Raw genomic sequence first — 27,455 nt, 5'->3', positions numbered from 1 at the left:
GAATTATCGATAGTGGAACAACCAAGAAAATTAGCGAACTAGCTTTTAGAGAACGGAGAAAATAATAGTGGACACCCTCTTCTGATTTTTAGATCATAATTGGTCTCTGATCCTGGGCCAAAATTGTGACCGTCTAACGGTAGTTATTTAATTGAAATCACAATTGTCGTCAACAAGAGTTGATTAAAATATTGGTCCAAATCTAAATTTAAAATGAGATAGATGCATACCATTTTTAATAAGACTAATCTTGATCTCAGCAATAGTTCAAAGACATAAATAAATATGTCCAATCAAACATTTTTTCTGTCTGTCCCAAATCGAATCGATCAATAGTTCGAAGACATAAATTTCCAAACATTTTTCGAATCGCAGTATTAATATATAATTTAAATATCTTTATAGGACCTGCATGTTCCGACACTGTGGAGCCAATCGCGGGTGTTTCCAAACATTTCACAACGGTTGTTATTACGTACTCTGCTGAAGGTACTATTACAAGTGATAGCAAAAACTTTTTTCGGACCATTGCAGAAAACAAACATTATAAGTAAGTTTTTAAATCAACTGTAAACAAAAAATTGGAGTGAATTCTATCCACATTAATTAAATATTGTTATTTTTTAATTAAAGGTATGTTTACTTGGAGATTTTAAAGAAATTAGGGTGGAATCGAGTTGCTAGTCTAACACAAGATGGTCATAAGTACTCTGAATATATTTCTCATCTCCAAGATACTCTCCAAGCCGATGGAATTAGCTTTATTACTAATCGAAAGTTTCCTAGGGATACAATGGATATGACGCTTGTAAGTTGTTTGAACATTTGTAACTATAATTAGAGGCATCTTGGGATTCAAAAAGTATAATGAAAGAGTATTATCATATGTTATAATCCATTTTAGTAACAAAATGATCAAAGAAGAAAAAAGGGAGGGTTTGAAAGCACTCAAATAATAAGTGAAAATGTAGCTGAGTTGGTAGAATTTATGAAAATGTACTTTTTTTATTTTTTTGTTCTGTTCCACCACATCCTTAAAATTGCCCTAGCTATTTTCAAGTGGACATATATATAAAATACTTCATTTTACATGCATCAAACGATTTAAGATATTCAAATATATAGTCTGAACCTTTCCCTTAATTGTCTCTCATATGGTCTTTCATATAAAATGAGGAAAGATTAATCAGAATCATTCATCAATAGAAATGAAAGATCATTAACTCATCCTAGCCTACTTTTTTTGTGAAGACAGACCACCTTTTAATCATGATTTGCGATCACATATTCATTTATTTAACACTCTTTTGAAACTCTTACCCTAGTACTTGAATGATTTGAGAGAGCGTGGAGCTCGAGTCATCATTGGAGAATTTTTTGAAAGAGCGGCTCGCCTTATTATTTGTGAGGCTTATAAGTTGGGAATGACACAAAAGCAGGGCTATGTGTGGTTTCTTCCCGCTTGGTATCAGTACGATTGGTTCGACATTGATGCACTACGCAATTCTTCGAATAATATTTCACAAAAAGATATTGACTTTTTGCCCAATTGCACGACGCAAGAAATGAGAGAGGTAATAAGGGATTTACTCTTTAAAAATCTGACCCTCAACAAACTTTGATATTAATAGGCACTCAATGGTCATTTATCTGTACTTCATGTTGAGTCTGCACATCCTAATGATACAATGCAGACGGGTGAAACTGTGGGCCAATGGAGATTAAATCTCAAAAATGAATTGGAGAGAAACCATTTTGATCCACATCGAGCTAACAAATATAGCGGTTATGTGTATGACGCCATTTGGGTCTATGCCTATGCACTTGATCAACTCATCAAGCAGAATAAATCTTACATTCAGGATATTCACTCTGAGAGGAGCATGAATAAATTTGTTGAAATCATAAACAATATTGATTTCAAGGGAGTCACGGGAAGAATCAATTTCATCAACGGTCCTTCACGTCTTTCCAACATCCGAGTAAGATCTTTATGTGTTTCTGGAATAACTAACTGTATGTGCAAGTACATAATTCTCTATTTTAAACAGATTATTCAATGGTTTGGTAACGAAACCCATGAAATTGGTGTCTATGAGCCAGAGTACAATAGGCAAACCTCCACGGGAATAAAGGGTCGCTTGATTGAATGGAATGCACATAAACTTCGATGGCAAACTCTTAATCACCGCAAACCTAAAGATCATGCAAAGCATTGCTCTATTCTTTCAAGTTTTGCAACATCTTTGGATATTGAATGTGAGCATGCAATTAGTATTGCCTTCCTTATTGGTTTTGGAACGCTTCTTGGAATCATCTTATTTATTTTTGTCATCGTTAAGCGGAGGTAAAATACTTATATATATAAATACTCATTTTAATAGCTTCATATCTTTAAATGGCATTATTGTTTCCTTCTAAAATAACTTCCCTTTAAAAGCAATGTTGCAACTAACTTATTACTTAATTTAGTTTTCAATTTCTGCAAAATCCCTACACACTTACCATGCCTATTTACAACATGCGACAACATTCTATGCATTAATTAGTAAACCAACATATTTATGTTTGTACCAATAAACAGATATGAAAGAAAAATGCGACAAACGGAAGAGAGAATGAGAGCCCTGGGACTCCTCACGCCCACATCCGTTCTCACACTTGATGAATGGGAAATTCATCGAGATAGAGTTGTTCTTAATAGAAAATTAGGCGAAGGAGCTTTTGGGACAGTCTATGGGGGAGAGGCATTCTTCGATGAGAAAGGATGGGTAATTACATTTTATTTAATTCCTTTGCTCTTATTTGCTCCTGTTTTTGAATACTCCTATAACTCATTTTAAATGCATTCATCATCATCCTAAGGTAGGGATATTGTCTTAGCGACTCGCAAGCTAATGTGGCTAAATTTCCCTGAGCCCTGTGATTGATTGGGGATCCAGATATCATTCTTAGGAATATATATATATATCAATTCTATTTTCCTTTGTTGTAACGTCTTTATTCCAAACGATGATGATTCCCGAAAAGTGTTTCTTAGGGATGCGGCTTTTGTAGAGATAAAAATTATAATTTTATTATTCGAAAAAAAAATCGTAGTTGGACTATAATTATTTTTTAAATTTATTTTAATTAATTAATTATGTATTTATTAGACTGTTGTGGAAGAAACATCTACCTTTAAACTAAGAATTTAAAAATTTCCACCTACAATTGCTGTAGATTTTGTTAAAAATGTCTTATAAAATTCAACCATTTTCAGCATCCAAGACCTAAATAATATTCTTCCTTCATTCATTTTATTTTAACTGTAAAAGATGTGAACCAAAAGTCTTTACAAAAGGGTTGTAAAAATTACTGGAATCTCGGCAAAAATATATTTTTTTTAAATTTGGCTCCTAATATATATATTTTTTTTTTTTTTTTTTTTTTTTTTTTTTTTTTTTGAAGATTGACCGGGAACGTTATAGTGAGCTCTGTACGCAGATGTGTTGTTTCTCCGGCGTGGTTTTTACATCTAAAATTTCCACTTCTCTATTTTTAAACAATTACCTCCTGCCTTCTTCTGACGCTCTTCATAAGTCGTCTACCTAGTTTTTGTGCTAATTAAAACAAAAAGTAAAAAGCGATATTACTTGCAATAATGTAATATTTATTTGTTCCTGATTTAAGTCCTTGATTTGTAAAAATGGTTCTTCTGTATTTGTAATTGAATAGCTCAGTCGTAAGACATCCAAGATATTATATAGAAATATCATGAATGAGGTTTATAGGAAGAGAAACCTATCAAATACCGGCCGCGGCGAAAAAATCTTTACACTTTCAATCTAGAACTTTATCAAGTTATATTTCGGGAACCAGTTGTAATAGGGTATGTCAATAAAATAAAAATAACTAATATGATGTCTTGACTACCCTAATCATTGATTTAGTTCCCCTTGGCAGCAACGATGGCTTCCAGACGGCTACAAAAGGCCTTGTACCCATTGCAGATGTAGTCCGTAGACATGGCATCCCAGTGCTGGTTGAAAATATTGTTTCTATTTTGCCTCTTTTCGAGCACGAATATAAAACTCTGCTTATAGAAAAGAAAGACGTTCTTACAATATTGTAAGCTAAGGAAAACATAACTACAAATAAGTTTCAAAGTATATACTCTTGTATTCACTATAGTAGCTTTGATAAGATCAAAGAACATATTAAGAACTTTTCCAAATCTTTTACATAAATATTGCTTCTAGAAGAAAGCTGTATAATGTTCTACAGAGATATATTTTCGAAAAACCATAAAATGATTGGCTAACAGATTTATCAAATTTAAAAAAATATAATTTCCTAGCTAAATTATTTTTGTTATCTCTCTTTTCATCTCTTTAAATTATTTTGATTTTATTTATTTTCCTCATTCAGGAAATATAAAGATACTAATTTTATTAATAAATTCATGGATGATTTAGATTGAAAAAGATTTAAGCAGATATAATTTTATAATTCAATGTTTCCTTACTATAAATTCCCTTTTCATTCCCGGAGTTTGAACTTGATCCTTCTTTACCTATCAAATCATCTGCATATGTTTATAAAAGGAGTAAATCCTTCAAATAAAGATTAGGCAAGTCATTTTTCATATGTGATCCGTCAACCAAAAAAGCAATCTTCAACAAAAACTAAAATTTTATTCCAAATTTATTTTTCATAATTTAATAAACGCCCTAATATTTCATGGCCATAAATTATCCATTCCTAACAATTATGGGCTTGATACTCAATTTTTTGGCGTACCTTAATAATTCCAAGGAATGTTGACTAGAGTCTAGAGTAGTGTTTCTCAAAGCGGGTGCTGCGGGACACTGGAGCCGCTGAAAAAAAGTTGTATTTTGACATCTAATTAAAAAGATATGGTATTTCATATATAAGTGAATTCTTTGTACATATGAAAGGATAAAATTTTAAACTCATTTTAGATATATATATATAATTAACCCTAAAAATCTGTCTTAAGTACTTATTGTCACTTGTGTGTCATGTTGTAGCCCACCGGGGTCAGTTTGACTATAGTGCAGATCATATTTTTTTAGTCATTTAACTGCAAAAATCCAATTGATTTCACAAATAATAAGGAAACATATTCATGGATTGCTTTCTCAAAAGAAAAGTCTCACAAGAACTGGATATGATTGACTATGAAAGGAAACCTCAGCATAAGTTCAAGTTCTCCTTGTCTTAAGTTGTTATATTGCTTGGGGGTCAAATAGGTTTTTAAGGCTGTGTTTTTAAAGGTTAAAGATATTTTCATTACTCTTTCGTCTAAATATTATTAGATTATATCTATTATTTTTTTTTTTCTTGGTGGGAGGAGGGGCTTAATTTTTGGAATTTTTTTGAAAAAAAATTAAATTTTTCATATTTTAATAATGTGATATTTAAATTTTTTTCAAAAATCCACAATTATTCACAAAAAATTATCAAAATCTGCATTTATTCAGATAATATTAAATTTTTAAGAAAAAAATTTCCGAAGTCCATAGTTTTTTACAAAAATTAAAAAATTTTGGACATAAATTTCAAATATAAAATATTTTGCAATTTCTTTTTTTCTTTTATCCCCAACTGTGCTCAAAAAAAATTCAAAAGTTAAATTTTTTTGAAAGAAATTTCAAAAATTAAATTTTTTGCAAAAAAAATTCAAATATATAATTTGATATTTAAATTTTTTGAAAAAAATTATCAAAATCCACAATGATTTACATAATATTGCATTTTTTAAGAAAAAAAGTTAAAAACCCATATTTCTTCAAAAGAAAATAAAACAAAAATTTATATATTAAATTTTTTTATGAAATTTCAAAAATGCATAATTATTAACAAAAAATTTCAAATATTAAATTTTTGTATGGTAAAGAGCAAAAAATATTTTATTTTGGGAATTGTTCTTCATAACTCAGAAAAGTAATAAATATTTAAATAGCAATAATAAATTAAAAATCGGAATCGCAAATTAAACATTATTTTCCCTACCCCAATTCCAGAAAAAACAGCCAATTATCCGATTAATCGTCCCATCACAAATAAATATTAGAGTCTTCGTTTTCTACAAATATGTTCCGTCCCTAGTCATTTCTGATTGAGGGTGTGTGAATAGGTAATTTATTTGAGGTATGTGTTCATTATTTGTTTCACCGGCATGTCCTTTCTTTCATTAGGGTAGACTAGCAAACAGTTGCAACATTTGACGTAGAAAAACTAAAGACTGGTACAATCGCTAAATTTCTTAAAATAATAGCAGACATAAATTGTATATGAATAAAATCCTTCATAAATGCTTTTTGACGTGCCACAAAAAAGTATATGACAAGTCATAAGCCATAGTTTGACCACTCTTGATCTGGGGCCAATTGAGACAACATTTTCCTCCAAAGGAGCCTTTCAAATAGAATAATGTTATATTATTTTGCTTCAACCCGTAATTTTTGCCACCATTAAACTCCATTTGCAAACCCTCCAAAGGATTAAAATAATTTATTTGTTGAATAATATGTACATATGTAATTCAGATTCCACTTTACGAAAAATCATCGTAGTTTGTTTTGATGTTGAGGGGCCAAACATGTATACCATACAAACAACATTTGACTTAAATATATTTTTGATTCAATTTTTTTTTTTTTCTTTTTCTTTTTTTCCATCAAAATTCAGTCTAAATTGGAGCGGCTCTGGTCAGTGCCGTCTTTTAAAGATATTGCAATGAGATCTGATTTGTCGCTTTTGGATTCCAACTACCTTCATAAAGATGGGATTTTAAGAGTAAGGAAACCTCTCTATCTCTCTTTTTTAATTAAGGGAGTTGCGGCTGAAAATACATATTTAACTTTCTACCTCATAGTCAATTTTGAAGCCCCTTCAAAGTCAAGTGTATTGCCGCGTCTCCCGAATAATTTATTTATTTCCATTTTTTTTTAATGTTGCATCTAAATGTCTTCCTATTTTTTTCACCTTCTCACGGTTCTCAATAATGAATGTATAATGAGTAGGATTTTTCGATCCATAGCGACTCTTTGCCAAATCCTGGAAATAAAGTAGCAGAATTGTAAATAAAATACTTTCGATCGAATGCGTTATTTACCAAATGTTAATTGTAGCCTCCATGATTCTTCCTAATATGTACATCATTACTTATTAGTGAATGAAGTCACTTGTTAACAAATCATTTGCTAGGAAACGATAGAAATAGCTATCGACTCGGTTGGATCGACTGGAGTTATGATTTTCCGACTCCACTATCATGATGAGTCAATTTTTAAATTTGAAAAAGACAAAGTGTACTTCATATTTTAATGATTTTTTGTTTGTTTTGTTTTTGAGTGTATTTATTCAGAGAAGTTACCTATAAAATATGTATATATATATATAAACATTCTAGTTTAAAAATAATTCACTAAGCCAACGTCAAACATCTTGAAAAATTGCTATAGTATATGATGATAGTAATCAATCCATTTTCAACAAAACGTTCCTTCTATAAAATTGGACAATAAATAAATAAACAAAACAAAGTCACAAAATAGCTTAAAAATTCATTAAAAATATGAACAGTAGTTACATAATATTTAAATAGAAGGATAAAACAATAATTATTCAGAAGATTTAGAATAGCTTTTTAATTTCTTATAATTGTGTATTAAGCGGCAAAAGAATTTGAAGGGATTTTTATTATTAAACCTCATCAAATTTTTTGAATTTCGTGGGGCTGTTGTCCCTAAGTGAAAAAAAATAAAGTCACTGAAAGTGTATATGAAAAAAAGGTAAAAAAATAGGATAGGTAATTAAATTAGCTCAATTCAATCAACTAAAATCAACACAACAACAACAAAAAAGATTATTTCTCAAATTTGGCAAAAATAAAAAGGTTATTTGGCAAAAATAAAAAATTACTTGTCATTTTTTTTTATAAACAAAAAAATAGTCAAAATTTCCAAAAAAAATAATCTTAATAATAGCTTATGAATTGCAGAGGGTTAAACCCTAGTTATTTAGCCATAAGTTGGTTCAATATTTGTATTTTTATATTATAATATGTTTGACATTCAATTGTTAGCATTTAAACATTAGTTTTTGCTCGGCGTTTTAATAAGTTAGCAAGTAGATATCAAGTGCAGCATGCCTATATGCTAGTGTTGGATATTGAAATTTTTGGAGGAGGGTTATAGTTATCAAAATCGATTTCATAAATGAACCCTAATTATTACCTTATGAGGGTAATTGGAAAATTAATTTATTCATTGCTAATTGATTGGCTAATTCCATTATGCAACGCCTATACGTGATTGGTTTTGTTATGTTTAGTAAACAAACGCAGTAGATCCGAAATATTTTCCACTTCTTTATTTAAGATATTTTAAAAAGTTTCGCTGGCAATCGGAAAAATCTATCTCCTCAACGTTTATTTTATATTTAATTACCTTTACTACACTGGCTTAGGAATGAATTCCTATTACACATATGAACCAAATATGATTTAACTGTACATAATTATCGGGAACTGATTGTTATTTTTATACATGTTAAATCCTATTGTTTTTTGTTAGTTCCTTTAAAGATGATTTTTTTTTTATGTGGACACTTAAAATCCTGAAAAATACGTATTATATAAACTGTAGCGGCAGTTTTTTCTTCTGAAATGTGTGTACTAAAGGATCTCTCTTGCGGATATGTGAATGGGATGTCCAGTGAGACTACGATTCTGTTCGAGTAGTATTATATATTTTTAGAAAAATTAGCTTTTATTTAATTATGTTCTTATATTCCATGGAGACATTAATATGGGGTGCATGTTTCTATAGAAAGTTTTTACGTGAGCTCAGCATTGTTGATGTAGGCCATTTTAAAGTTCGAAGCAACCAAGTTTTATAACAACCTAACCGTCTGTCAAAATTTTATCCACCTATTCCCTAGTTTTATTATAAATCAGACCCTAAATGTATTAAAAATATGTTATTCCATCAGGATTACAATAGGTTTGTATACTATGTATTTCCATATTATAGACAATAAATTAATTATTACAATGGAAATAATTAGTCACCTTTCTCATTTTTAATCAATCAAAAAAAATATGTATCTATTTGTAGTCATATATCTTTGATTTAATTCAAAGAACAGTGTTTCTCGTTGGCATCAAGTAGTATTCTACACAGATGTGAAGACTTGTTTATTTTTAAAGGCATTTCATTAAGAAACGTGTCAATTTTATGTAGTACAGATATCCTCTTTGAGTCTCCAATATATAAAAAAAGGACATTTTTGAATGAAAGGAAATTTTAATAACCTTTCTGCACTCTGTATATGTAAAAAAGTTTGTTCCTCTTCCTGATAAAATACGTTACATCGAAGAAGAAACTCAAAATATGTTAGATAACATATTATAACATTTTTTACTCCTTCTCAGACGTAGTCAACAACTTGTAGATCACCTTCCTTTCCACTGTGAAAAATGGAAATTTTGTTCTTAACAAAAGATATGAACCATATACTAGTAAGATGCCTTTTTCTACTTTAGATCTTTTCATGCATCATAATATTGACTGACTATTCAGTAAGTAGTAAATGGAGTATCAAAAGCGTTATTTTGCTGAAGATAAATATGTAAAGAGACAGATGGTTTCTTTATAGATACACCCCTCTTTTTAGAGAATTATTTGAGACATTAATCACAGATATGGATCTAATTTGTTTTTATACATATATTATATCGTATCGAATTATTGTACGATTTTTTATTTAATTCAAACTTATTTGGTAAATTTTAGGCAATTTGTGAGCATAAAGAAATACAAAAATCATAATTAAATAAAATTCCATCAAAAATTGAAGCTAATTGAACCCATTATAGCCTATAATTATTACAAATTGGAAAAAAATTATGAATATATTTTATCAATTTATGACTTAAAAAGGATAAATATTTTTAAAAATCTCAAAAAGTACCTGGGACTCCGATGAAAGCCAGTTAATTAATACTTTTTTTCAACTCTATTCTACCCCCTTACCTTGTTTCTAAAATTTTGAAGCATTTAGATATTTCCTATGAAAACAATATATTCTTATAAATCATTATACTTTACCTAATGGTGAGAGGTTAAATATCTAACCATCTAATTTTAAAATTAAATTAAAATATTAAAAAAAATGAATGCAATGTATTAAAAATGTATTCGTAGCAACATCAAGAATCACAATAACATTTCATTTAAATTTTAATATATATTTAGAATATTTGACTTTTATTAGAAGCCATATTTTTGAATTGAACTTAACGAGATATTTGACTTTCCTTGGAAACACTCATTTTGAATTGAACAACATTCTCGATTCGAGCTAGTAACGCGGGCCTGAATAAATAATTTATACATTTCTTGATTTATATAATATTAATTAAAATATTAAGGATTAATAAATATGGCATATAGATTAAAAAATGCATATTTAGTGGTAAATTAATAACCTGTCATCTGTAATAGGTTAAAATAGAAGTTTCAATTAAATGAGGAATCGACTGTTGTATAACAAGACAAGGGAGCCAGATAATAGTGGCTATTATGCTCACTAACCTCAACAAATATCCCATCTATATAAATAGTTTTTACTAACGTCACAAAATGCACCATTAATGAAGAATATACCATTCTAAGGGGGAATAGTTTAATTAATTATAATGAATATATTTCAAAAAGTATTTATTTAACTTGATCAAATGACTTTAAGTATAAAAGAGGCTAAAAATCCGTATCGAAAACACTTTGATGGCAACGAATAACAGTGATATTTGAATTCATCATATTAAATGATTAGTTTTCTATAATATAGATTGGGAACGAGTTAAGTATAGAGGGATGATTCATGAAAATGTAATAGTTAATTTATTGTCTACACTATGTAAATAAGAATTAATATGGATGTAATGAGATATTTTTAATACATGTCAGCGTCTAGACCTTAGACATATATATTTTAATTAGACTATAAGGTTCAAGTCTGTTTATTTGTTGATCCTCTTTTGACATACAATATTCGCTAATAGTTTCCAATTTTCCTTTACAGTAATGAAAAAGGGGTTTTATTTTTATAAGACTTTGTTGTTTAGGCCTCCAAAATGGCCTACATCAACAATGCTTACGTCAACATGTGAAAACGAATATTTTATTCGTCTTTATTAATGGATATACAAGGGTATCCTCAGGTTTTTTTTTGGAGGGAGGTAGTTATTTGAAAAAAAATCTAAAATTTTTTGAAAACAAATTTCAAAAATCCATAGCTATTCACAAAAAAATTAATTTTTTTGGAAAAAAATTTCAAATATTAAATGTTTTGGAAAAAAATCAAAAATCTGAAGACACTCCTTAAAAATTAAATTTTTTGGGAAAAATTTTCAAAAATCTATAGTTATTTATAAAATTTAATTTTTTTGGAAAAATTAATAAAATACATTTTTTTGGAAAAAAAATTCAAATATTAAATGTTTAGGGAAAAAAATCTAAAACCCATTGACACTGACAAAAAATTAAAGAATACTTTTTGGAAAAAATTTCAAATATTAAATGATTTGGAAAAAAAATTCAAATATTAAATTTTTTGGATATGGAAAATAAAAATCCATTAGACACTCATGAAAAATTAATTTTTTTCGGAAAAAAATTTCAAAAATTTATAACAAAAATGAATTAAAGTGTATTTTTTGGAAAAAATTTCAAATATTACATGTTTTGGAAAAAAAACTTGAAAAATCAATTGACACTAACCAAAAATTAAATTTTTTGGAAAAAAATTTCAAAATCCATGACTATTCACAAAAAATTTCAAAAACTTTTTTTTTTTAGAGAATATTTTTTTTTTTTTTTAAATAATTAAACTTTTAAGAAGAAAATTACAATTATTAAATTTTTGTTTCTGCTGCTTAACTTTCCCGAATGACGAAAAAAAAATTAAATTATTTAGTGGGGCCTACAACTTATCCAGGCTACACCCTGAAGACACCCCTGATATAAGTCAAATGCCTTTTTTACACTATGTTCCCAATCAAGTTTTTTGGTCGTATAAATGATTGACATTATGTTTAGTTCCATCAACACAACCCATTAAATGAAATTGCCATAAATTATGTAAAGAACGTGTTAGTATAAATTATTTCAGGACAATTAATGACTCCTTGATTCATTATTTTTCTTTCCTTTGAAGCAATCTATCAATCAAGTTATGTAATTGGTGTATTGTACATAATAAGAGTTGTATAAAATAGGATCTTAACGCATTTGAGATTTTTTTTTTCTATTTAATAATCTAAAAAGTGTTTTTTATTTTAGAAAACTGCAATCATTATTCTTTAATTCTTGTAAAGAAAATATCTAAGTATATATATATTTAAGCATTAATATAAAGCAAATGAAAAAAATATTAGTTTCTACATAAATAAAACCCTTCATTTCACCTGACCTTTGTTCACAAAAATGCACAATATAATACTTTTTATCAATTGATATTTCCTTTAATTTTCATCTGTATAGATGTTTCCCTTTGAAATGTGGTTCTGAATCAAAATTATACATTAAAAATGTCATTTTTTTAAGTATCTAGGTTTCAATGGCCCACCCTACTTGGATTGAAAACTTTAATGGTATTTTTCGTATTTTATGGCTCATATAAAAATAATAAATGTGGGTTCTAGCTATGGGGGAAAATGTTGCTGCATAGTGGGTTAATCTTCAAGTATACAAGATTCTCGTAATCATACAGTTATTTGTTCAAATTAGCAAAACAAATTACAATCAAATTTGCATATAAGAAAAATACACTTATAGTCATTATTTTCTCTCAGATACAAAAAGTTTTATTCATAAAATACTTTGCATAAATGCAACTTCATGCAAAAAAATTCCGCATAAGTCAGTTCTTCCCTGTTTTTATATAAACTTCAAAGGGAATTCAACAAAATGAAGAATTACCTTGAGAAATTATAAGCTGGCTGCAACAATTTTGACTGTATGTTTTTTTGTTTTTTTATTTATGTGCATGCAAATATATTTTTAATTGTGAGGGTCTATAAGTATCGATGAAAATGCTCTGTATTTTGGGCATGTTAAATAAAAAGAAACCGAAAATCATCGGTCCAATCTAGGATTTCCAGACCGAAATCCAACCCTAATTTCAAAAATGATGCTCATGTTAATAAGAGTCTTAATTCAGTGATACCATAAGTCTTGCTCCCGCCTTATCCTCTCCCTCTACAAAAGTCCCATACATTGTCAAAACAGATCATTCGTTTATTCATCTAAGTATAAGCACTCTCTATATTAACCAATCTCAAAAATGGAACTACATTGTTTTTCCACATTATTATTTTTTTAGAATTTCCAAGAACTTTCTCCGATAGTAATACGATGCAGATATTGGATATTTTCCTGGATACATCACCCCTTGTCTAATAGGTACATGTAGGAGCAAGGGTTTTAATTTTATAAAATCGTACTGTTTTCCTACCAACTAGACTGAGGACCAAACGTCAAAACGCTCTTTATCCCTCTACTTGATGATATAAATGCTGAATACATAAAAATATTTGTGTTAAAATGAATTCCTTTCAAGAATTAAGCTCAGTTAATAATAGAGTTATTGATTTTTCCAGGTCGCTGTTGCAGTCAAAACTTTGAAAACGGGTTCTTCAGTAGAACAAAAAATTGATTTTTTGAGTGAAGCGGAAATGATGAAAAGATTTGATCACAAAAATGTGGTGAAATTATTGGGTGTTTGTACTCGAAATGAGCCTGTCTACACAGTCATGGAGTTCATGTTGTATGGAGATCTCAAAACATATCTGCTTGCCAGACGACACCTTGTGAATGAAATAAACAGAGAGGAATTGGATGAAGTTTCAAATCGTCGGCTCACATCCATGGCATTAGATGTAGCAAAGGGTTTGGCATATTTGGCTGATCTTAAATATGTTCATAGGGACATAGCATGTCGTAACTGTTTAGTCAATTCCTCAAGAATTGTCAAGTTGGCTGATTTTGGTATGACGAGGCCAATGTATGAAAACGATTATTATAGATTTAATCGGAAAGGTAAAGCACGAGACCCATATACATTGTTTGATAATAATATTTATATTTACACAATGCTTAATTCAATTTTTTGTTAAATAATAGGCATGTTGCCAGTCCGTTGGATGTCACCTGAAAGTCTTGCTGATGGACTTTTTACACCCATGTCAGATGTTTGGTCCTACGGAGTTCTTTTATATGAAATGATCACGTTTGGAAGCTTTCCCTTTCAAGGCCTGAGTAATAATCAAGTTTTAGAGCATGTAAAAGCCGGAAATACTCTTTCCATTCCTTCTGGAATAAAAGCTCAATTGTAAGCTTTAGTAAATGTTATCTAATCCTTATAATAGTATGTTATTTCATTTGTAGAGAAACTTTACTAAAGAGCTGTTGGAGTATAGCGAGTACAAAACGGCCTACTGCAGCAGAAATAGCCGAACTCCTCACCAACAATGCACGTCTTATATCCCCTTGTATTGATGTACCATTAGCTTCCGTCGTAGTTGAGAGAACAGACTCTTTAGAACTCATACCATCCGTACGGAAGCCCTCTGGCTCAGTGTCTCAGACCAATCGTCCCGTTCTTCTCTATGCAGCCGGGAAAAGAAATAGGATAAATGAGGACTCCAACACAGCACCTTATTCTCCAATGAGCATTTATCCTCCATCCATTACATCACCCAATAATTTTAGACTGGATTTGAAGGACTTAAAGGAGCCTCTTATCTCTTACAGTAACAACATTGGACTACATAACAACAACAATATTAATTCAAAAAATTCACACAATGTAAGCGGCGGCGGCGTTGGCACGTCCTCTTCTTACGTTCCTCCAGGTTACATTGTTTTGGATCATACAGCCAATGGTGGAGGTCTCATACCCGACATGGCATCTCCTATTTGAATCATAAATATCATGGATTATTATATTATAAATCGTGCCAAACCTTGTACTACTAATTACTATTACTATTTTATAAAGAGTAATAAGTAGCCGGACCTCTCAATATTATGATCTCGACTAGTAGTTGATGCTGTTTTGTTAGCCAATCATATTACATATTAATATGTAACTACATTTATTCTATTTCTTTTTTTAGCAATCAGAACATTCCTCTAGGTTTCTACATACACATATACTTAAAATAATGTTTCTTCCTCATTTTCTAAGAATTAGTTACATGCTCTAAATCATATTAGTACAGATTACATATGTTTCATAAAAGTACCATTCAAGATATATTTTATAACACTTATTTTCTATAGCATTGTTTATCCCATAAAACAATTTGTTTCTGTCCTTTATATCCAAAAAAGGAAAGAAAAAAAACATACCTATACAAAGAGTAAAACAAAGTCCAAAAACATGTTTTATGAACATTACTAGTCATTTCATATACATGTATGAAACAGAGGAACAAACATAACATGAGTTATAAATTAATATAACCCGATATTTATCCTCTCATTTAAAGCCAAATTGAGCGTAATTTTATTTAATCTATGCTCAAATCGGGTTTTTTTCTTTTAAATTATATCCATAAAGGGGTGAATTGTCTATTTCTAACTTCATTTGATGAGTGTTCCTCACACATTCTCTATATGTACAATTATACATTATTATCAATGTGTTTATATAAGTCATCATTTTAACTTTTATAATTAGCATTATTGAATGTCAGATCTATTTAGCGAAAAAAAATTAAAAAGGATGTTTCTTTGTACCTGTTGCATGAGAGCTTTTTATTCACTATTTTTTTTTTTTTTTTTTTGAATAATAGAAGGTTTTTTTATGATATACATACTATATTTTTGGAAGTGAAAGTTTTTTAAATGATAATTAATTATTATTTTTATTGCTACTATTAAAAAAGTGAAAAAAAAACAAAAAACATTCGTGATAAAAATCTATATTTATTTATATCATTACTGTGTATTGTCATTCAAATTTTAATATTTTATTTTTCATAGTCTATCAATCCATTGTATACTATTTTATTCTAGTTCTATAAATAATTTATTACTCTTTTTTTTTTGTTGGATACAAAGTTTTGTATCTGAATAATTGTTACATATATATTTTTTCGAATAAAATATGAATGTTTCCAATAGTTCATTTGTGGTGTTCATTTCATTCTTAACCCTTTATTACTAGAGAGAATTGAATAAAATACAACTGACGTTATGTAAAGAAATAAGATACCAAAAAATGAGAAAGTAATCCTGAAGCTTCAAACCAAATAGCTAAACGAGGATCCACGTGAGCTGAAAAATGCCTTGGTGCACATTTTTTTTTTTTTTTTTTTTTTTTTTTTTTGTCGGCTAGAGGTTTTCTTAATTGTTATAATATAATAGTTATTATTTAATATTTGCAGATATAATAAGTAGATATGTTATCTATATGCTTATTTTTTTAGAAAATGCACATTTGAGGTCCGGAAGACGGACATAGCTTAGCTAAGAAGGATTTTATGATATATAGTTTTGTTAATGCACCCATTAGTTTATTGTACGATATTTTTTTTATATAACATTAAAGTAAAAATATATATTTTAAAATTAAACTATGGGGTCCATGTCAAGTCTTGAGCCCAAGTTTTTCCCGGAACAATAATTGAACATTGGTTTTCAATTATACATTCCTTATTAATTATTGTAATAATAAGTAATCACTCATAAATGTGTAATTGAAAACTCCTCTTCTCTTTGGTGGGATATTCTAAAAAGGACAAATTAAAGAATAAAATAATTTTTTTTTTCCCACAGCAATTTAAGAGTGTGAGCTAGGCGTGTTTCATCAATCATCCCTCATTTATATCCCAGTCTACGTCAGTAAGCACCATTGTATCTCCTCAGGCTAATGGGCGTGTTTCGCTACTCGGTTTAAAGCTTTAGGTAGCCCTTACAATTGGAAGAGAAACAGGTTTGCTGTCATGATTTTATAACATTTTGTTGAGAGCAGCTTGGGAAGTTAGTAAATAAACGTATGTCCTCACCTTGAAATATTACAAAAGACATAGGTATCTCAAATGTCGATACTCAATTCTACTCTGACTCCGGTTTTTTTAAGCTGTTTACAATGATTGAATAATTATATATTTGGGAAGAATTTCTGATAAGAGTTTCTGGCCTTTTTTTCTGTTTCTTTCTGGAGTAAAGGCTGGAATATACCAATGTTACTAGAACAAGGTTAGGCAATAAGAAAATGGCAGGGCAAGCACAGTAGATGTATCATATAAATCTCTTTTTATTTGCGATGACGTCATTGGGACGAGTCTTGGTTATTGATACTACATAAATTTAAATAAATAATATCATTATCATATTTCTTAATCGATATTTTACTAAATATAATGCCGAAAGTTAGTTTTTAAATTTAATTAATTATCAAACACAAATGATCAAAATGATGAGCACAAATACAGACTTCATTATCATTTAATTCGTCTTTTCTTGGACGACCCAAAATCCAAGTCTTTCGCCTTGCAAGGTCTTTGAGAAATCAGTGGTATGAAACACTTCTTGGGTTTTTACAAATAGCCAAATTTAAAAACTTACTTTTTTTATTAACGATAGGATTAGTGTCCTGAACGTTGATTTGTTAAAATTGAATTTCATCTTGTTAAGCTTTGATCACGTTTCTAGGGCCTACTATTACATAAAGAATAGAAATTCAGTTGAGTATAAAAGGACTTAATAAGCTAACTCCCACTTAATTATGGGTTACTTTTTATTTTTCTTATCGAAAGTAAGGTTGATATATATAATAATTCATTATTAATGAAAGCCTCATTGTGATTTGTGTTATATGTATGCATTTTATATGTATTGACAGACATAATAAGGCAGGAACATTGGTTATTAGTGTTGGGTTTCTGTCTATAAATCCTGGACCATTATCTTTTTGTTGGACCAAACTAATTCGGTCCAACAAAAAAGCTCAGTCTAGATCGGTCCAAAGAAAAAGTTCGTTCTAGATCAGGCCTTAGGAAAATGTATATATCTTACCTTTTGAGATTTAAAAAATATCAATGACGGTTGATCTAGAAAAAAAAGGTCTCTTATAATAAATGAGACCTTAAAAAATCCGTCGATTGGGTATGACTGAAAAAAATCTATCTATAGATTGAGACCGGAAAAAAACGGTCCATAAAGTGAGACCAAAAAAAATCGGTCCACAGTCTGAGACCACGGTCTGGGCTGAAAAATTGGTCCAAATCGGTCTAGCAAAAAACACTTAAGACTGAACCAAAAAAAAAAAAAAAAAAACGAGTCTCAACACTATTGATTACCTCTATGAGTTTGTTTACAAAACGACTAAGAGTTGTGTCATCTTGTGGTAAAATAATACAACTCCCTCACTGATACCTAATATATTTATTAATAGTCAAAGTCGTTACTTCGCCAACACAAAAATACCCTAGGTATTTTGTTGTCACCTGTCGATCCCCTCTTCTCCCTTGATACGCCATGGCTTTTTCATAATTTATTGATTTTGACAAATAAAGGAAGGAATAAGTTATTCTGTAGTTATGCTCCGTTTCCAAAAGAACAGGAATACAATTTCTTGTCAATCTCTTGTTGCTTATATAGTATATATATTGGCTGGCTATTTTATTATTTCGATGAAGAAAGTTTGCCTATCATACACAATTACTAAGGTATAACTTCACTTTAAATAAAATATTACTAAGCAATTTTATAATACAGTATCGAATAAAATATTATGTAGATTGTTAAAAATGTGATTCATTTTAAAAATGGTGAATAAATAATATGACAATGGTAGTTTGGGAGTATATAAGAGATTAATAGCGGTTGGTATTATTTACTTATTTGGCTAACTACCAGATGATTTCTGGCCTTTTTTTTCTTTATTCTTTTTGGAGGAAAGGTTGCGTGAGGCAATAAAGATAATTACGTGTAGTAAATTCTATATTGAATTTGGGGCACAAGAATATAAATTAAAAATGAATACTCTTTCAAATTTATTCTTATTGCGCGCCGAAAATAAATACAGTCACGCCAGCTAGCGGATAATTTATTTTTTTTAGTTTGTTCATGACCCATTCGTATCATCTTATTAGTTTCAAACCCACATTGTGTACAATACATATTTGTTTATGTATGCTTCTCATAAATTGTTCTACGTTCATGCAAAAAAAAAAAGCAAAATATCGTAGTTGCCCTTATAATAAATTCCCTCCATTTTTCTTTAATTGTTATTATTCCCGCAAGGAAAATATTTCTTTTTTGAGGAATCGTCAAATGATTTAGAGACACGCCTCTGTTTTACTTTTATTATTCATTGTTGTATTCCAACAAATAATAGATGGGATTGCAAATTTCTGAGGGCTTCCAGTTGAACTCAACCAGGGCAGTAATTCAGGAAGCAGGAACAAGACTTTCGAGAGATAAATTTGAGACACATAAATACCTATAAGGATTGAGGGTATTTCCATTATATTTCAGCGAATGCAATATAACCATGGTTGAACTGTCTGAAAAAATATTTACAAATAGCATGTATGTAGTTAAACATACACTTCCAAAAAAATAATTTTAAAATCGGCCAACCGGTTAGCGAAATATGGTCCTTTTTAAAATATTTAACCAATAGGGGGCGCACACATAGTGAAAACTTTAATCACTAATTTCAGTGGTCATACTTATGATAGAAATATGATTTTGGTATCAAATTATATTTCAAATTAGCAGTGATCCTATTTAATGATACTCTGTGCAACATTGCAGTTAAAATAAATTTTCATCGTAGTGGGCATAAAATCATTTAAAAATTTGTTGAATGGAACTACCCCTTCCTGTTGTTTGGTTGTTTGTTTATGTTTACTGAAATTAGAATATTTGCGCCATCTTTCGGTTATCAATGTTTTTATTAGTTTTCTATTATCCTACTGGATATTTGGATATGTGGGTTAGGACATCCCAATCACAGATTTTAAAAACATAGGGTGATGATGTCAAAGAGAAGTTGACGCATTCGCAGTTGACCAGAACATTCAAATTATAGCAGTTGTAAATAGCTATCTATGTTTAAAAAAATAGAGAGCCCCCAAATATTTTTTTGGTTGCTCAGTGTATTTTACATCTGATTATACCTTTCCAACTGAACTCTTTAGTTTTATAGGAGTACAGGGTCGTTTAGATAATTTTGGACCACCTTTAGCTGCTGCATCCTCATCAGTGAGAGAAGCAAGAAGAGGTTTGAAATTTTACATACCATTTCTAATAATAATAAAAAAATCATTCAATGTTTCCGCCATATTCGCCAATCCTTCGCTCGATGCGAGCCCTAAAGGATTTTCATCCCTTGACCACGTCCGTGGGGAAGACTTTGTCCTTGTAACTGATGATTGGAAGCCTTCAAGGAGTTGAGGCTATTGTGTGAATTGGCAGACAAATTCATTTCTAACTCTCTGTAAAAGAAGTAATCTATCGGATTCATATCGGGGTAGTTAGAGGGCCAGTTTGGTGGTCCCAAAATGTTACATTCTCTTCTTTCAACTAGTTTTGGGTCGTGCAGGTCTTGTCAGAGGGGTCGAGTATTGATGAAACTGGAACTTGGCACCATTAGCTTCAGCTTTTATCCAAAGCATCCCTAGGTCAGACAGGAGTTCACAGTACCTGTCGGAACACACCCTCTCTTTTGGTTCAAAGAAGATGAGGGGCATGCCACTGTCGTTGCTCAAAATGACCATCGGTGGGATGATACTGTGCTGAAACTTGGTCTTAAAGATGTGGGAGACATTAGCTCCCTCTGAGATCGACCATCTGTCGTTCTGGATGTTGTGGGATCTGTCGAGAGTCCATTGTTTCTCATCCGAATAAATAATGATTTGGTTATCATGAAACTTCAAATCGTTCATCAATTATTTTCTTCCTTGGCCTTTATTTTGTCTGTAGGGATATTTCTTTTGTAGAAGCGGTATGGCTTCATCCTCAGGTCAGCGTTTATGGCACTGGAGACTGTTGCACGGCTTACTTGGTGATTTTTGAGATCACCATTAATCAGAGTCCCAGGAGATACCTTCGCAGACAGTTTCAGGCCTACGAGGAATCTGGCAGTACATCACTTCGGAAATTGTGGGTTTTTCTCTTATAGCCCTCCTCCTTCTAGCAGATGTAGACGTAATAGACTGTGCTCATTGGATACCGAGCACCTTCTTGATGTATGCCCTCATGCAAGATGAGGGGATTAACGTGGACTGTTATCTTTAACTCCTCCTGGTACAGTTAAGCCTGTTTGACAGAGTCCTTCTTCCTCTCCACCGTTTCAAACATTAGTCCTGAAGACGTCCAACTATTTGGAGTGCCTGAATGGAAATTCGTCGATCACGTTCAAGTGTCATTTTCTCAACTATGTAGCACAAAAGCTAGCTAGCTGAGGCTTGTTTTGTTTGTAACTAATTGTTTATGCTTTATTGTATCGACATAAGAATTAACTTCAATCACTCAAACCTCATTCATTATTGTATTAGCAACTGTTTGTATTTCAATGGACTTCCCGGTAGTATATGCTTTGTTTTTTTTCTAATTTGTTATTTCCTAATTGTATATCCATATTGCGAGTGGATAAGAAAAATTCGACGTGAGCCCAAGTAAAAAACCAAATACTAAACAATAAGTTTTAACTCTCTTTCTTTCAAGGAAAATTAATTAGTTTGTAAAATAACATAAATATCTTTAGAATGTACTTATTCAAGTTGTATTTTCATAGTATTCGAACAGTTCCTTAAACTGAAAATTGTTTGAAATACTATTACGGTGAATAAAACAAATAAACTCAACTCTTATAATGCTGTTGAAAAAAAAAAACCATGAAAGTTGTAACTCTTCAAGTATCATTTAATTACTCGGAGATGAATAAGATGCATAAGGGATTCAAATTTCGTGTAAGGGAAGTTCACAGTGCCCAGCTCATCGGGAAGAAAGTTCATCCAGAGAAAAATTAATTCCCTTCTACTGTGATGGATGTAACATTTTTTTTTTTTAATACATAGAGTTAGATTTCAATAATATACTCATCCTAATAAATACGTTCCTAATTTAAATGAGAAATCATGCTTAACAAAACACTTTATTTAATGATTGACCACCGATTAAAACAAATTTGCTTCATAGCTTTATGTTATTTTTATTTCCCTAATTGACATATTATTAATTTAATTATCTCTCCTTATGACGATTGTCTCAAATTATTTAGACTCATTTTACCTTTTTTAAACCCCATATGGACCAGTTTTATTTTTTGCTGGAGTTGAATTTAGAAATGTGAATAGCCTTTGAGTTTTTGAAAAAATGTTTTGATGAGTTTGATGGCTGATATCTAATAATATCATATACCCAGTCCCAAGATCCTTGCATCCTCTTAGGAATATTCAATTCGAACACTCTGTGCCTTGCAACCGCCGAAATTAAAATTGCACGAATATCCTCTGCAATTATTGGTTCTCCTATAGTTATATTTAATGATCAAAATCCGGTGTATTTTTTGGCTAGACCACTTTTTTGGAAGAATTGGTAGTCTGAAGAATGAATTTTCTTTCCTTAGCAGTTGTCATTATTATTCAATTCCCGAGTAGAGAACATCCTTTCCTTAATACATTCAATGATATTCAAAATTTGATAGAACATTCCTGTGTGTTTATTCAAGAAGGAGCGTAAGCCTGAAAATTTGTTTTATGCGGATTAATGATTGTAAGTCCTTTTTGAACTCAGAGTAGAATTGGGGATTGTGGTGAATTAGAGTCCGGAACCATCACACAACCTCATCGTATAGAACCGGACGTATTTGTTCTGTGATAAATAAATATGAGTTATTGTTACCACGCTGGAAAGTATAATTTAACGATTACTAAATCGTGAAAAGAGTGTCTTTTCTGCAAAATCAATAAAGCTTCTGGGTTGGTTTGTTAAGGAAGGAACCATCAAGCCAGACCCTGATAGGCTTATTGCTCTCTTAGAAATGCCAATTCCAAAAGAGAGATCCGCTTTGAAACGAGTTTTGGAAATGTTTTCCTACTCTGTAAAATGGATATCTGGGTACTCCGATAAGGTCCAGCCCCTCATCAATGCCCAAACTTTCCCTCTGTCTGAGGAAGAGGTTGCTGTTTTTGAAATGATCAAAGTAGAAATATCGAAGTCGGTCATCAAGGTCATAGATCCCACTTAGAGCCTCACCGTAGAGAATGACGCCTCGAATTACGGCATCGAAGCTACCCTCACCCTAGAAGGAAGACCCGATCTTCTTCTCCCGCACTCTCTCTACAGCCGAACAAAGACACTCCTCTATAGAAAAAGAAGCATACGCCATCGTAGAAGCTCTCAAAAAGTGGAGGGATTTTCTATTAGGGTATCCTTTTAAACTAATCACCGACCAACAAAGAGTTCTTTTAAGTTCCATCATCACCACACATAAAATCAAGAACGAAAAGATAATGACATGAAGATTAGAATTAGCTTCTTTCTACTACAAAATTATCCATCGAGCCGGAAAGAAAAACTTAGTTGCTGATAACTTATCTAGAATCTGTGGTTCTATCACACTTAATCAAGACACTCTGAAAATTCTGCATCAAAATCTATGCCACCCGGTATCACTAGATTGTCTCATTTTGTAAGAGCCAGAAACCACCTTACTCAATCGAAGACATAAAGAAAATGAATCAAAACTGCTTAGAATGTCAGGAGCTCAAACCTAAATTTGATCTCGATCAAACAGGTACTCTTTTATGCACTGCTACAAATTGTACCCGTCACGAACGACTCTTCAATTTTAATAGAAAAACTATTAATGGACTGGCACTACCCTCTTGGTCAATGAATCCAGGACGAGTACTAATGAAACGGCACGTAAGACTTAGTAAATATGAACCCCTGGTGGACGAAGTAGAATTGATATCTGCAAATCCCGAGTATGCTCATGTCCGTCTACCGAGCTGTGTGGAAACTAATATTTCACTCCGTATTCTAGCTCCAAGAAATTTTGTAGATGTTGAAAAGACAACAGAGAATGCTAATGGAGAAAGTTTAGTACCCCTGGAAAGCGAAATTGACTCACACTTATGCCAGGAATCAAATGCAGAAGCTTCTCCCGAACATCCTACTATGCCCTTAATTCCAAATACTGATCCTCCCCCAAGATCGTCTAGAAAATCCTCAAAGCCTGCCTATCTAACTGACTATGTATGAATCTTTCTTAAGCGGCGGAGAATGTGGGGAATTGGAGTCCGGAACCATCACACAACCTCGTCGTATAGAACAAATACTGGACGTATTTGTTCTGTGATAAATAAATGTGAGTTGTTGTTACCACGCTGGAAAGTATACTACTATCATTGTTAATAGTTGTTAATTAAATAATGGACTCAATTGAGTAAAATAAAACCAACATTTGGTCAATAAACTTCTAGTTATTTTACTAGAGGGCTCGACATCGGAGTAATTCTAGGCAAATATCCTTGATTATATTCTTTTTTCCTTCCTCCCTTGTCATAGTTGATTGTCGCTGATCTAATGAAAAGTCATGAATGTTATTATTTCTCTCCTCCAAAACATTCTTCAAATTGTCAGGGTTACCATGTCTTGATTTTCGTTTTTTTAACATGCCCAATCTACACTGGATTTTCATCATTAGTTGTATATGTTCTTTGCTAGGTAACTCTTCACATTAATTAAAGCATTCTCTATGGATTTAGTTTTAGGAGTACGATCTTTATTTATCAATGACACGCTTCACAGAATTATTACCTTAATTATATCAATGTTATTGTCCTCCATACCCCTCAAGTTTAAACTAATAAATGATCTCAGAATATGTAACTCGGGACATTCCAGAAAAACGAGTATAATGTTGTTGAATAATTTACCATAATCTGTACATGGAGCGCTGAAAAATATAATTCATGTGTCTATTTAAAATTGAGCTGTGAATTTTCTTCCATTATCTATTCGGGAAGTACATAATTCTATGCATCTAATTTAAAAAAAAGTTTATTTCTAAGATTCTTACAAATAATATCCACTATCGTTCCATAATCGTAAGTTAGAGTAGCTTTCCAAAGAACCCTTTGGGTTGCAGCAAGCAAAGGGGAAAAGTCTTCAATATATCCATTTATATGATATGTTCCAAGTATAATATATTCATAGTATAGACTTCCAGGCTTGTACCCGTTCAATCTTTTTCAGTTCAATTGTTCATTTTGCAAAAACTTTCCGTTCGCCGTTCTTTCGTTGATATTTTTTCCCTCGTTTATTCGTTCATTTTTCCTTTCTATCGTTCATTTTTGAATTTTTATTTATTCATTTAATATTTATCTAGTATAAAAAGTCCAACCTAAAAAAATACTCATTAATATATAAAGCCCTTTTCGTTTTGTAATAAATGAAAATAAGCCTCAAGGGCTTAGCTTACTAAAAGCAAAACAGGCAATCCCAGGGGTCCTAAAAGGATACTCTCAACTTTTATAAAATAGTGTCCAATTTTTTCGAATTGTTTTCGTTTTTTTTATATCCTCAAAATAGTGGTAATACTTTTACTCAAGGCAACCTCCAATTTATTTTCAACAATCCTTTAAAAAATAGCTGAACCGACATATTTTTTCTGAGTTACCGTATGTAATGGAAAGGTTGACTCGTGGCATAGACAAAATACCCAAATGCTAAGTGTGCCGTTCATTTAGGGGTGCTGTAATGGTGCCAAGAAAAAAGAAGCGGACACCGAACATAACCTGACTTTCGGCCCGAGCTTTTTTTTTCCAACATTATAGTTGGGCAATGTTGCGCCCATAAAACTAAGTTGTGGTCGGTCTTTAACTGTCAGGGCAAGTCGGATTTCATTTTTTTATTTTCTGGCTTAATTTTTTCGGGAGTGGCCTCCGATTGGTTTTTAATTGTGTTGCTGATTTTTTCGGGAGAGGCCTCCGATTGGTTTTTAATTGTGTTGCTGATTTTTCAAAAGGTTGTAAATTCCTCATGTAAGTTCATCTCTGATATACCCAAAGTGGGCCTAGTTTATCTATAGTGTTAACATCTCTAGACAGGTGGGTTCTACTTTTAGTATTATTATTTATTGTTAGAGACATTATACAAGACTTTGGGGTGGAGAGGGGGGTTTGCCGTGAGAGCGGATACAATTAGTCCTGAATCACTTGTCTATATTTTTGGCTTCAACCCGACCTGAATGCACTGCTCCAACCAGTTAATAACTGCATTTCTTAGTATGAAAATAGTCAGTCCATATCAACGGTATACACTATACATATATTCGTGCAGTTGTAATATTTTTATTTTGTAACGCTTGACTACAGTTTTCTTTTAGTACATAGTTCAATTTTATATTTTGCATTGGCATAAATGTCTGAGGCAATTAACATATTCAGCTTTGTGTAATAGTATAATATTGAATATACATACTATTGGCTAATATTTTCCATAGGGCACCAAATTGATTTGGATTGGCCCTGTTCGATTGCATAGTTGATCAAAATACCATTTAATCATAGTTTAAGACAAATGATTTGAATTTAATATTGCAATAATAAATCATCCACGGCTTAATAGACCCATTCATCAACCTGTATATGCTACATGGCCTTAAAAACATTTGTCTCTCTCTAAGTTTATTGAATAATTATTGGTGAGCAAGTTCCCAAATATATGACGGTTTTATTTCATAGCGTTTTGGAGCTTCAGTAAATTAATTGTAAATGGATTCAGATGTTTCAATTTTAAAGTTATGTTGCCAAACTTCAGAAGTTTGAATTTTAAAGTTATCATGTTGTTAAATTTCAAAAGCTTCATTAAATTACTTTTCTCAAGGGATAGATAAGAATATAATCCTTATTTTTTATTTTGAAGAAAAACAAATTGTAGTCTAACGAAATACTTTGGATACTCAAACGATCAAAACAACTTTACCAACCTCCAAATCGAATCAAATAAATATTAAAGCTCGCTCCTAAATTTTATTGTGAGTGGCTAAATTAATAGAATTTACTCTTAAGTTGAGTGCCAAAAACAAATTTACACATAGATGGATAACGGATAATAAGGGAAGCGGTTTATGAAGAAGGAAAAAATAAATAATTAATTTCGTAGAAAAATAATCCAATATTGCTCAATCAATGTTACTTTTCGCCTTTTATGCACTTTTAATTACTTTACACTTATAAGTTATATGTTCTCTTTTCAAGAATATAAGAACAATTAGAAAAGTATATTCCGGTAGCAACTACAAAAAGCTGCGCACCCTTCCATTACAATATTATTTGCATTAAGCATCTATGGTTTTATCTGTATACGATAATATATCGTTTAACCAGGGAATACTGAAATGAAGTA

The 27,455-nt window shown here is 31.0% G+C and overlaps 1 protein-coding gene across 4 annotated transcripts in view; it reads left to right on the top strand.

Annotated features, from left to right (window-relative positions):
• LOC121118082 (uncharacterized) overlaps window positions 1–16,204 on the top strand; it is a 29,451-nt gene extending 13,247 nt beyond the window's left edge. For 2 of the 4 annotated variants that reach the window (XM_040712626.2, XM_040712627.2), the window contains exons 6-15: window positions 406–550; window positions 634–808; window positions 1,326–1,574; window positions 1,632–1,982; window positions 2,052–2,347; window positions 2,585–2,771; window positions 6,697–6,804; window positions 13,676–14,114; window positions 14,199–14,406; window positions 14,463–16,204. In XM_040712626.2, coding sequence (XP_040568560.1) covers window positions 406–550; window positions 634–808; window positions 1,326–1,574; window positions 1,632–1,982; window positions 2,052–2,347; window positions 2,585–2,771; window positions 6,697–6,804; window positions 13,676–14,114; window positions 14,199–14,406; window positions 14,463–14,997 — 2,693 coding nt within the window. In that variant the 3' untranslated portion in view covers window positions 14,998–16,204. The remainder of the gene's footprint in view (window positions 1–405; window positions 551–633; window positions 809–1,325; window positions 1,575–1,631; window positions 1,983–2,051; window positions 2,348–2,584; window positions 2,772–6,696; window positions 6,805–13,675; window positions 14,115–14,198; window positions 14,407–14,462) is intronic. The other 2 variants (XM_040712628.2, XM_071888927.1) reach the window with 1 other exon arrangement.
• Window positions 16,205–27,455: the final 11,251 nt, after the last annotated feature.

Source organism: Lepeophtheirus salmonis, chromosome 5 (genome assembly GCF_016086655.4).
Source record: "Lepeophtheirus salmonis chromosome 5, UVic_Lsal_1.4, whole genome shotgun sequence".
NCBI classification, from domain to species: domain Eukaryota; kingdom Metazoa; phylum Arthropoda; class Copepoda; order Siphonostomatoida; family Caligidae; genus Lepeophtheirus; species Lepeophtheirus salmonis.
The sequence above is the reverse complement of the archived record's forward strand: the minus strand, read 5'-3'. Positions and strand labels throughout refer to the sequence as shown.